The sequence below is a fragment of the Populus nigra genome, chromosome 15 (genome assembly GCF_951802175.1).
Source record: "Populus nigra chromosome 15, ddPopNigr1.1, whole genome shotgun sequence".
Classification (NCBI taxonomy): Eukaryota; Viridiplantae; Streptophyta; class Magnoliopsida; order Malpighiales; family Salicaceae; genus Populus; species Populus nigra.
Window position 1 is genome coordinate 14,681,120 of NC_084866.1, and position 12,299 is coordinate 14,693,418.

Genomic DNA, 12,299 nt, shown 5'->3' on the forward strand with positions numbered 1-12,299 from the left:
TTATCTATATGAAGAATCCGGAATCTAACAAGTTTTTACCTTAAATTGTTTATTCTTTCGCATCTATTGCAACAATTTCTGTTTTTCTTATGGTCTTGTTAATTGTATGTTTTTGGGTTTTAAAAACATCGGTAAACTATAAAAAGAATAGACTTTCTTTGTTTTTTTAAAATAAATTTTAAATATTGATGAAAAAGAATTTTTTATCGGTAATTCCGTTATAAATTTCTAATGCTAATGGGTTTTTAATATAAAATGGATGGTAAAAGCACATTACGCTCAATTTTCCGACAATAATATTTTGTTGCCAATTGTGTCACTGATTTATAATACCGACAATATTTTCTCTAAATGCTAATAGAATATTTTGCTAGTATTCTCCAATTTTCTATTGTGTATTTATATAATCCATTGTAAATATAGCTTTTAGACCAAAAGGTATTGGTTTTTCATTGTTTATCTACGAATAAAAAAATGAATGTAGATTCCAAAAATACATAGTTAAAGTAAGAATTAGATTAAAGAAAGTCAAACAAGATATTAGGGTTCTAAAAAAACCCTAGGAAATCAAAAGGTCTAAAATCACATAGAAAAGCTATGAATAAGTTGTGCATGAAGGTAAAGCATCATAAAGGTAAAAAATTGAAAGACAAATTGTTGAGAAAATAATCTGTGTGTATTAGGGTAAGGCCAAGGAATAAAATAGTATGGTTCTTTATTTACAGAGAAAAATGGAGAGCTAGAGGCCAATGATAAATGATAATTCCTTCTGGCTCTGATGGGCAGGCATGAACATATCTTGAATTTTTCCTTCGTGTGATCACAGAAACGAGTTACTGTAAGGAGCTAGATCTCTATGGCAAATACATTGATCTCAGGCATGTTCATGAGCTCTCAATTATCAGACAAGATCATACGAAAATGGAAAGAACAAAATACAAAACAAAATAATAATATCTTATTGAGTCCGGATTGATTTATGCAAAGAACAACTAAAAAAATACACAACTAAGAACAAAATATTATAAATAAAAAACCATAAACCCAATAATATCTTATTGGTCTCAATACAGCCCAACAAAAAATTACCCATGGAAATTATCGAAATAATAATAATTAGGGCTCTATTTCGAACCCACTGTTTTTTTTCTCTCTTTTCTGCACGGTCCCTGAGAAAACTGGGGAAAATTTACGAAGTCCCAGAATTTGTACTTCTTTTTTCATGTCTTAGATGCTCAAATTTTCCTGGGTTTTCTCGGTAACCAAACAAATTGAGACCACTTTCTTTAAAGCCAAAACCTCTGTTTTCTGAACTGAAATTATAAGCAAATGCATGAAATAACTAGGACTTGACTTCATTTGATTTCCTTCGGTGCTAGTCAATTTGTTTTAGTGCTTTAGGTGTCTGATACTGAAACAAAATCTGAACTTTAATTGTTTTTATGCATTTTTTTTTGCTCTTGTTAGCTGAAAGAGTGCGCACTAGTTTTGATTCTTGGTAGAATTTTTCTTAATCTAGGGCAAGTTAGGAGTGAATTAGGGTGGAAATTTATAAATGGAGGAAACACTGACACCTACAAAGAGAAAAGAACCTGAGAAGGAGGAGGAGGAGGAAGAGAAGAAGGAAGAGAAAGCAGAGATTGTTGGTGCTCAACAAAAGCAAGAATCTGCTTTGAAGAAGAGGAACTTGACACGGACCTGTGTTCATGAAGTTGTGGTCCCAAGTGGGTATGTGGTGAATAAAGATGAAACCCTTTGTATAATGGGGAGATGGCGAAAAGTTATAAATTTGAGCTTGACCCTTTTCAGAAGGTGTCTGTAGCTTGTTTGAAAAGGAAAATCGAGGATCCTGAAATTGTCGGGTTGGTTAATCAAATTGAGGAATTGGAACGAAAGCTACATGCACATCCACTGCACAAGGTTTGCCATATCATTCAGAATCAACTTCCCTCCACACATTGTTCCTATAAAATTTTGTTAGGCAGTAAGAAAGTTACTGCTCTTGGAAAATTCTCTCGATAATGTGTGCTTCATGTGGTATTTAGCAATCACAATCATTCAATTTTATGCATGCAGTCTCAAGATGTGAATCAGATGAAAAGTTTTCATAGAAAAGCTGAGGTGAATCATGAAATTCAACAACTCAAATCGAAAATGCGTGATTCCCAGGTATTTTTTCTTGTTGTATGCTAGTTTGATTGAACTTTGTAAAATATAGTTAGATCTATCTGTGATATGGATTCGGCATGTGTGATGTATATTTCTGAAATCCTGATGGAGGAGATCAGGAGAATGCCTCGTGGAATAAACTTTGATTGATCTTATTGCATGAAATTACTTATGTAGTTCTGATTTCTATTAATCAGAAAAGGGAAAGGAAGAAAATGCTTGTCATTTTAAGAATGTCTCTTGATTGCATATTCAAGCATCAAATCGCATTTAAAATAAATCATGATAAACTAGTTGCATGGGTGAGGTCAGCCAAATAATTTGTTCCTTGAATTGATAGTTGGGTATGTGGTTGCGAGTGATACATTAGTTGCACGGGTGCTTTGTTCCTTGAATAGATAGTGAGGTATGTGGTTGTGAGTGCAATAACATTTGTAGTTGGTAGTTGCTTTCTTGTTTAAATTCACCCACTGTATCGTGATTTTCCTCTTTACATCCTGTGATGTTTTTAGTGTACTCCAAAAGAAACATTAGAAAATCTGCTGACTGCACAGAGGTGTTGACTGTAAATCTTTATTGGGTGTTCATGCCTGAACAATACAGCCACACAGAATAAAGATGAAAAATAGCATAAGCATGCGAACTTGAGTTGCTGTTCTTGTTCCAACTTTTATTCAAAGTGTTTCCAGTATTTGCTTTTGTTGATGTTGGGCTTGTTATTATCTACTGTCTTCAAGCTTAGTTACATCAGTTTTCCACTTGCATTTTCTTTTAATTTGATTCACTATTGTTTGCAGCTTCAAAAATTTCGTGAAGAACTCAAGAACCGATCGCGAGTCTTGAAAAGACTTGGACATATAGATGCTGATGGTGTTGTCCAGCTAAAGGGAAGAGCAGCCTGCTTAATAGACACAGGAGATGAATTACTTGTTACAGAACTGATGTTCATGGTGAGTTTAAAGACCATCTCATGATGGTTCATGCACTGCAAATCTTATTTTATTTCTGGCTGGGTTTCTCTGTCCAGGTTGCTGGGAGTCTTAGATGCATAATATAAGACTGACCCACTTATTTCATCCGCCTTTATTTATATCCTTTGATGATTTTTTAACAGGTACTTTCAACGATCTTGATCATCCCCAAGTGGCTGCCCTTGCTAGTTGCTTCATTCCAGTAGACAAGTCAAGTGAGCAGATACAGTTGAGAACAGAACTTGCTGAACCATTACAGCAACTTCAAGAGAGTGCATGAAAAATGAGGCTGCTATGTCTCCTTGCCTTCATTTTGTTCATATTATGAAATTAACTCATTAAGGATAGTTAAAAATGTCTTTTTGCATGATTACAGATACAATATGAATGCAAATTGGACATAAATGTTGATGAATATGTAGAATCAACTGTCAGACCATTCTTGATGGATGTGATTTACTGTTGGTCAAAGGTTAGTGTTTTATACTTATCTTTAAATTTTTTTTGCTGCTTTCATGTAATGTTTAGGGATGGCAATGGGATGTTAACTTGGGTATGCCCCTTTTCTTTTCCTGATCGATGTCTGGTTTGGGAAAATTTCTAAATTAGTATGAAAATTCTGGAGGGATCATGTTCAGTAGTATTCTTTGTAATGTTATTGACATCCAAACTTGGTGTTTGGCAACTCGATCAAATTGGCTATCGAGTCACTGATAATAGGGAAACGTTTTGGTTTAGCCACTAATCTCTCTCTCTCTCTCTCTGTGCAATCATTTCAGTTTGTCTCTGCAATATGTGATTATATGACTTATGACTTATGACTTATTTCTGAACAGTTTCTAATTCCTCTAAGGTCCAGAATGTCTAGGCTGGTTGATGGATTTAGCCATCAATTTTTTTTTTTGTGTCTTTGGTTTGGTTATTAAGATTGCATTTCAGCTGGACTGAATTTGCAATTTTTTTTAATAATGCTTTTTTCTTCCCTTTTTTCAGGGAGCTAGTTTTTCAGAGGTGATGCAAATGACTGATATCTTTGAGGGTAGCGTTATCAGAAGTTCAAGAAGACTAGATGAATTTTTGGACCAGGTTATTTGTGAAATATTCTTTCTAAAACATCATTTGCTGTCCTTGTGCTACTTCTCACCAAAGAGAAAGTTGTCGTGTGGTTCATCTGGTGGTCCTCACACAATATTCTCTAAAATAGTGTCTACAAAATCCCAGTATGCTCTCTGGATTTATCCATCCTGCCCAGGCTGGCTATCACTTGAACATGGAAACAATAAAAGCCTTCTTTTGCAGCTGTTTTTTTTTTTTTTTATATATATATATATATATTGAATCATTTACACAAGTAATAAGTGCTTCCAGAAAAATCCAAGAAGCTTGAGGGTAATTTTCAACACTTGCCTCCTTTTCAGTTGCATGCTGCTGCCCAAGCTGTGGGTGAAGTCAGTTTGGAGAGTAAATTTGCAGCTGCCAGCGAAAGCCTTCGTCGAGGTATCATGTTTGCAAATTCTCTTTACCTGCAAGTTGTCTTTTTGCAGGCATTTGTTGTGTGGGGTGCCCATGAGCACAAAAGTTCTTACCTTGCAACAATTATACCGTGGTGGCCACTTAAGATGTGCTATATACTGGCAACTATAGATTCCATCTCCTTTTCTCCTTCACTTTTGAGTTTCATTCATGCTGTTGATCTTATATATTTGACAGTTGATTTCATTGTATACACACAAAGTTGGTGACATGGAGATGAAAAGTTATGCCCATGTAACGCCTCAGAAATGTCATGAATCTTTTTGAGACATAACTTGACAGACATCAGAAGCTTATGTAGGTGCATACAATTACTAGTCAATCCATGTAATGCAGATTAGATATGTTTCATGTATCAATTTTCTAGGGAAGATAACAACAGTGTTTGATGCCTTCTCTTTTCGAATTGTTTTCGATTGATTGATGAAGTTTTAAATAACCATGCGTAGCAGACTGCTAGAAATTAATCTTATTTCTGTCTGCAATTTTGTAAAAGAGAAGACAATGTGTTACATATTCAAAGCTTTATTAAAAAAAAAATCTCACAATTTCGAGAATAATGAAGAGTAAAAGCGAGGTTTTACAAACAACCAAGCTAGTGATTTGATACATGCCTAGGAAGCTGAACTTGTGATGAGATCATGCTTTGATTGGTTTGAAAACAACAGTGGAATGGCTTGCAATGTGCAAGCTGAACTGCCCTCCTTTTTCACTCACATCAACCTTCTCCATCCCAGGAGGAGCTATCATCTCAAAATTCGACACCAGTCTTGCAACTATCAGTCCTAGGATTGGCATTGCAAGTATGATCCCTGGGCAGGAACGTCTACCCACGCCAAATGGTAGGAACCGAAAATCAACCTTTCCACCAACGATGGCCTCTGTGTCACGTTCTTCTTCCAAGAATCGCTCTGGCCGGAATTCTGATGGTTTCTCCCACCATTCAGGGTTGTTAGCTAGCCACCATGCATTGACGACCACCTTTGACTCTTTAGGAATGGTAAACCCTCCTAGCTTTGCTTCTTCAAGGTTCATATGTGGCACTAACAAGGGAATTGGGGTGTGTAGCCTTAATGTCTCTTTTATTGTGGCTTGCAAGTATGGTAGCTCATGCAGGTTAGATTCTGTAACTGGACTTCCCTTTAGGACGGCTCTGATTTCATCTCTGATCTTCCTCTGAACAGTCGGATGATTGACCAGTTCAGCTATGGCCCATTCCATAGACCACAATGTTGTCTCTATAGCAGCAACATTAATGTTCTCCACAATGTAAAGTACATTTTCTTCACTGATTTCTCCTTTCATTTGAGCCTGTATTATGTGATCCATGGCACAGCTTACCTTGTGCTTCTCTCCATTGGCAGCCATTATTTTCCTGTAAAACCACAAATTTAAGGTCAAATTAGAGCTTAAAAGGAATGTTGCTAGAAATCAGAGAGAGAAGATTAGTGATTAATTACCTTCTTTTCTCAATATAATAGTTGTTGAAGAAAGCTAGCCTCCTCTGCTGCAAATCCCTGCACTTGTTCAAGTACCCCCTTAAAAATGGTCTAAGCCAAGGGATAAAATCTCCATAATTATACTCGAAACTTTGTGCCAACCGACTTCTCTCGGAATTAAACCTTGTTGCTTGAACAAACAAAGGGTCCTCCTGTGACTGAAATTTTGCATCAAACATCATCCTGTACATAATATTGTACAACATCAGCTGCAGACGTTTTCTAATAACAATCCCTTCGGTCCTAACTTTCTCATTGGCTCTAAGGTCATCGACCACAAGGTCCATTTCCTGCTCCCATGAAGTACTATATTGGTTCACAACTTTGTTGGTGAAAAACGGTAGTGTCATGATTCTACGCATTTTTCTCCAATGCTCACCATAGATCGTGAACACCATGTCTTGTCCATTGCCGGTGAAGATATCGAAGACAACGTTACGTGGGCGAGACCCGAATTCAACACCCTGTGTGTGCAGGACCTGGTTGGCTAGTTCAGGGTCGGATACAACAGCTAAGTTCTTTGAACCAAGTTTAAGTAGGAACACAGAACCATATGTTTGTGACATAGAAGCTAGAAGACGGTGGTTCAGGTCATTGCCAACTTGGAGCCAGTTGCCAAACATTGGGTACGAGACAGGGCCAGGAGGTAGGTCGCCAGTTGAAGACTTGGTAAAAACGGAGCTAAACAAGTACACGATTAGTGGAAGTAGAGGGAGGATGACAGAGATGGGTAGTGGTGAGAAATATGTGGAGACGTTAGGGCATGCAAACTTTATGCATGAAACAGATGCTACTGCTAAAAGAGTGAAACCCATTGATTTTGTAACAAAAGAAGCCATGGTTAGAAGAAGGGATGCTGGGAAATGGTATGATTTTGAGAGAAGAGAGGAGGGAAATGGGTTTATATAGAGGTGGAGGAATGGGGGTAGGAGGGTAGGTGGCCATTGCCAATGGTTTTGTGAGAGAATCCACGGGCTTCCTCAAATTCAAGGTAGGAAAGAGTTGACAGTTTTCCAAAAGTCAGCATTATAGTTGGTTGGTGAAGAAGATTCAACATGCGCTCTTTATTTATCTTCAAGATTTGCCTACCAACTCCTCATGTTAATCTGTGTCGAGAGGTTGACTCAGTATTTGACTCATGATTTCATTGATTTAGATTTGGTTCGAGCCGGGTTTAGAAAAAATTAAATGAAAATCGACACGGTATGACTTATCGATACTGTTAATACCCGGTTAATTTATTTTATTTTTAATTTTTTTTATAGAACATGGTTTTTTATTAACCCAGTTCAATTTGTTTAATTTATAATTCCAGTCAAGAACTAGCATCGATTTAAAAATTTTACCTCATTAATTTTTAACCATTTTTAGGAAAAAAGTTTGCCAAATGCTGTTGTCGCCTTCTCACAATTGACAAGGAAGAACATCTTTTTTTTTTTTCCTACTAAAAACTAGAAAACAATGCTAGTGTGGGAGTTGTAATCTCCACTTGGAGAATAATTGCCAATGTTTAATTAACTAATTTATAATTAATATAAAATTTCAATTAGAACTATTAGATTGAGAGTATAAACATAGATTAAATTAGATAAATGATAAGGCTTGAGAACTTTTGACCTATCTTGCATGCTGTCTGTCATCCATGTAAACCGTGTTTTTTTTTTTATATAACCTGAGGTGTTCGGGTTAATTTACGGGTACCACGACTAATTCTCGGATCCACTATACACCCCACAAGCCCAGTAAATAGGTAAGACACCGTGAGGATGACATGTGTGCATATAAAAGTTCAAACCTAGGGTGTAGAGGCAGGAAATTCCCTGCCAAGACCACTAGGCCACGAACCTGGATGCGTAAACCATGTTCTTTATAGATACGACATGTTGTCTGTTAATGGCTAATTTTGATAAAAAAACGTTAGATTTTATAGATTTGGTGTATTATCAAACTTATTTTTCCAAGAAAATAAAATTAAATATTGGTAAATAAAATAAAATTTGCATGGTTATTATATATAAAAATGGATAAATTCTGCAAGGCTATTAAAGTAAAAATTCTTTACAATTAAGGAATTAAATATTTTTATATTTTGTTAGAGGTATAAAAATAAAATGCTGGAGGAAACTAAAGAATGAAAATTTAAAATTCAATTTTATGATAATTTCTTCGGTAGTTGAAAAGGGGTAAGGGTTAAGTAATTATTATTCATTTATTTATTTCAAGTTTTGTTTTGTTTTTTTTTAATATTGACTTTCATTTTATATACGTGTAGGACCGATAAGTTGCCAATGAAGTCTAGGCTACCCTGGTCGGAATTAAATCACGTTTATTATTATAATAATACTTTTTTTAAAGTGTTTTTTTGGAAATATATTAAAGTAATATTTTTTATTTTTTTAAAATTTATTTTTAATTTTAGCACCTCAAAACAATATAAAAAATACTTTTTTTAATCGTCTTGTAAAAACACTTCAAACAGCCTCTTACAAGTTCTTGAACAGCTCCACTGGTCGGACTTACAACTTCTTTAACGGCTCTACTGTTTATCCATTCGGCTATGGACTCAGTTACACTCAATTCGGTTACAAGCCAACATCTTCGAAGAGATCAGTCCACATCAAATTGGAAAATGATTCATATAAGCCTCCTTGTCCTGCAATTCGAGTGGATGACCTTGATTGCAATTATCAATTTGAAGTTGAAGTTCAGAATGTGGGCAGCATAGACGGAAGTGAAGTAGCCATTGTTTATTCAAAGCCACCAGAAGGCAACTTATCTTGAGCAAGTTATTGGTTTCAAGAGGGTTTTTGTTCCAGCTGGTGGAGTTGAGAAGGTCAAGCTCGAGCTTAATGCTTGCAGGAGCTTGAATGTCGTGGACTCCAATGCATACAGCGTTTTGCCTTCTGGTGCACACACCATCATGCTTGGAGATGGTATAGTTTCATTTCCACTAGAAATCAATTTGAGAAAGGATTGTCAGGAAAGATTGGAGGTAGGAGGTTTTCTTTGTTGACGTTGAGATCAATTTTTGTTAGGATTAGCTTATTGAATTTCTTTTTTGTTGATCTTGAGAATAGCAGCACAATGAGTTGGATTTTAATTTGAAGAAAGAAAATTGGAATAAAAGAGAAAAAAATGCCTGTGATTTGAAAATTTGAATACTGGAAAGAAAAGTTCAAAGTAATTCGTAGAATCGTGATGGGAGATTTCTAACTCACAGAATGTGCTAGAGAGTGAGAGGGATGGGCTTCCTTTCAAAGCCAAACGAGCCACATGTAGTGTGCTTCCATATCCTGCTAGCTCGAGGTCAAAAACTCTCATGCTCAAAGTAGCAAGACTAATACACCACAAAGGCTTTCACACCATCTTTGTGAAATCCTGAGGCCATAGCTCCCTTGATGGCATGCCTGATTTTCAGTTTGAAGCTATCCCAGATGGTCTTCTCCCTCTGATTGATGCTGATGCCAGTTCGTTTTGTCTATCACTCTATCTCAAGCTCCCCATTTCGTGAGCTTCTTGCTATATTCAACTGCTGTGAATTTTGGTAACATCACGGTCACGACACAACAACAACTTGTAGAGTTTGCTTGGGCACTTGCTATCAGCAAGAAAACCTTTTTGTGAATCGGACCTGATCTTGTCAGGGGAATCTACGATTTTTCCACCTGGGTTTCTTGAAGAGTCTAAACAGACAACTCTGATGGGAAGCTGGTGTCCGCAGGAACATGTCCTGAAGCACCCATCAATGGAAGAATTTTTGACGCAGCCTGAACTAAATCAAAAAACGAAAAGATTTTTGAGAAAACCTTAAATATTATTGTAAGCTCACACCACAGGGTAGAAGTTCTAAATAATACTCTAAATAACCAAAATAGCCGACAGGCTGGGTTTAAATAACTAAGGTCGGAAAACTTGCAAAAAAGATAAATTCTGAAAATAAAAATATCACTTAAAACTAGTCAATCTGCAAAATCGAAGCAGAAACGCCAAGCAGAAACAACATGAAATAAGACCCCGAAAAGTTACTTAAGATGGTAAAAAAACACAAAACTAGAAAAACAGAGGCATAAATAATTGAATAATTTATGCTAGTTTCAATGATCTTATCCAAGCAAGTTTATGCACAATCTGCTGTCTCAAAACGAATCTAATTATAGCAGTACATGTCATAGCCTGGGAAAATATTAGGGAGTTTTGGCAGGAAATCCTGTACTTCTTCGCAAGACCTTTTCCTTTTACTACTGTTTTTCATTAGTCTTCAACTGGAAAAATATACTTCACCATTCATACAATCTAGCAAGACGTGCCTAGCTAGTGCTTCATCATTAATTTGGTTGCACCCCACAAGAAAATCTGAAAATGCAAAATAGGATTAACTTAAACGGATAATGCATCAAATATACAATGATCAACCATAAAGCTCACAGTTGTCATGATAATCGTGGAAGTATTATGTATAGGTGAGCTACCAAGACTCAAGCTTTCCCTTCAAATCACTCTTTGAAACTGCCCTATTCACTACATCCCAGAAGTTAAACTACCAAGACTCAAGCTTTCCCACCAAATCTCCATTGAAACTGCCCTATTCTCCACATCCCACATCTATAAAACCCCCAATACAAAGTGAAATCAATACACCAAAGTGATTGGAGAAGCTTTGCATTTAGTATACGACTCTATTTAATTACTTTTGAAGTCCTCCCAATTGCCATCTCCAAAACCATGGCTTCTCTTCGTTTCCTGACATTTATTTCACCACTCTTGCTGATCACTTTGTCATTGGTGGACAACACAAGCAGGATAGAAGCGCGCAGGATTTTGGAGACAACATTGCCTAAGGTTCCTGAGCTCCCTAAGCCTGAATTGCCTGAGCTGTCACAATTGCCTAAGGCTGAACTTCCACCATTACCGAAACCTGAATTTCCTGAGCTGCCAAAGCCTGAAGTTCCCAAATTGCCTGAATTACCACCTTTCCCCCATTTACCCGAGCTTCCAAAGCCCACATTACCTACCATACCAGCTCTTCCCAAGGACATCAAGCCACCTCAGTCTACTACTAGTCCTTAAATGGCCACACCATTTCATATTTATATGTATTAGACACATGTGTCGTGAAATAACTTTAATACGTGGATAGGACTTTCGTCTGAGTGTTTGTTATTGTATTATTTTACGTTGTTGAGAGTTTGTTGTACTAAGAATTTATTTTTGGTTCGTGAAGCACTATCCTTTTATGATGACACTTGGGTCGGGCTTGCCAAGCCATGTTAATGATCCGATTGTTTTGACTTTGTTCGTGGATTTATCTGTCGAATCGAACGAGTTTAAACGGTCAATTCTTATTTTGTTCAACACAAAACCTCTTATGATGACACGCGGCTTTTAGCTAAATATATTTAAGGTTATTACAAATTGAGCAGAACCCAACTTCTTGACTCAGACAGGCTTTGTTTTTGGGAAATAGAAGATAAGTTTTTCACATGCACTCCGTTAAAAGAAAAAAATGGCCAAAATCTTTTGTTCTTTGATTTTTCTTGGTGCTTGCCTTGTTCTTTCTACTGGTGCTAGAGTTAATCACAGAATCCTATCATCATCTTCTACTTCGAAGGTGTTGAATTGTCCATCCCATCTCATGTTTTGTGCAGGAGGTTGCGGATTTCATTAATGCTTTCAATATAAGGAGTTGAATTGTCCATCCCACCTGATTTGACAACTCACATAATAATATGTCCATCCTCAGGATCTGTTTCTACCTCAAAAAAAAAAAAAAATTAACATATAGATGATCAATTTAAACCGGCCATTAGACGACATATTCTCTCAATTAATCATCTACAAGCACAATTATTTTTAAAAATTCATCCATTCAAATCGGTTCAAATTAGCATTTGTCAGTCGGTTTACCTCTAACAAAAAACACACACTCTCTTGCATGCTAATCCAAGATTTAGACCGATCCATCTTGCTTGTTAATCAGTAGTTTAGTCTATTCCAGGTTGAAAAACAATACAAAAAGAAAAAAAATATGGTTGACTTGATGATTCTATTCACTTCGGTCTAATCCGGTTAAAATTTGGCGGTCAACCCTTTTCCAGGTTTACTTGAATTAACCCTCCTACTGATGACT

The 12,299-nt window shown here is 36.4% G+C and overlaps 2 protein-coding genes across 4 annotated transcripts; one reads left to right on the forward strand and one right to left on the reverse strand.

Moving 5' to 3' along the window:
- Nucleotides 1–1,091: 1,091 nt before the first annotated feature.
- LOC133674606 (DExH-box ATP-dependent RNA helicase DExH10-like) lies at nt 1,092–5,112 on the forward strand. 3 transcript variants are annotated; one of them, XM_062095817.1, is made up of 8 exons: nt 1,092–1,920; nt 2,077–2,169; nt 2,967–3,119; nt 3,284–3,428; nt 3,517–3,612; nt 4,134–4,226; nt 4,559–4,637; nt 4,851–5,112. In XM_062095817.1, the coding sequence occupies exons 4-8, from the start codon at nt 3,417–3,419 to the stop codon at nt 4,880–4,882; spliced, it is 312 nt and encodes a 103-aa protein (XP_061951801.1). In that variant the 5' UTR covers nt 1,092–1,920; nt 2,077–2,169; nt 2,967–3,119; nt 3,284–3,416; the 3' UTR covers nt 4,883–5,112. The 3 variants fall into 3 exon arrangements, with proteins under 3 accessions (XP_061951801.1, XP_061951800.1, XP_061951799.1); XM_062095816.1 differs by having other exon boundaries at nt 1,093–1,984; nt 4,559–5,112; XM_062095815.1 differs by having other exon boundaries at nt 1,093–1,920; nt 4,559–5,112.
- Nucleotides 5,113–5,180: 68 nt separating this feature from the next.
- LOC133674605 (cytochrome P450 CYP73A100-like) lies at nt 5,181–7,058 on the reverse strand. The gene is made up of 2 exons (XM_062095814.1): nt 6,134–7,058; nt 5,181–6,048 (listed from the first exon to the last, which is right to left on the reverse strand). The coding sequence occupies exons 1-2, from the start codon at nt 7,009–7,011 to the stop codon at nt 5,313–5,315; spliced, it is 1,614 nt and encodes a 537-aa protein (XP_061951798.1). The 5' UTR covers nt 7,012–7,058; the 3' UTR covers nt 5,181–5,312.
- Nucleotides 7,059–12,299: the final 5,241 nt, after the last annotated feature.

What these genes read in the sequence shown, in the direction of transcription:
- LOC133674606 (XM_062095816.1), top strand. An exon ending in TGATTTACTGTTGGTCAAAG is followed by an intron (nt 3,613 to 4,133) that starts GTTAGTGTTTTA and finishes CCCTTTTTTCAG; the next exon opens with GGAGCTAGTTTTTCAGAGGT. An exon ending in TAGATGAATTTTTGGACCAG is followed by an intron (nt 4,227 to 4,558) that starts GTTATTTGTGAA and finishes CCTCCTTTTCAG; the next exon opens with TTGCATGCTGCTGCCCAAGC.
- LOC133674605 (XM_062095814.1), bottom strand. Translation starts at nt 7,011, where the DNA reads ATGGCTTCTTTTGTTACAAAATCAATGGGTTTCACTCTTTTAGCAGTA. An exon ending in TATTATATTGAGAAAAGAAG is followed by an intron (nt 6,049 to 6,133) that starts GTAATTAATCAC and finishes GTGGTTTTACAG; the next exon opens with GAAAATAATGGCTGCCAATG.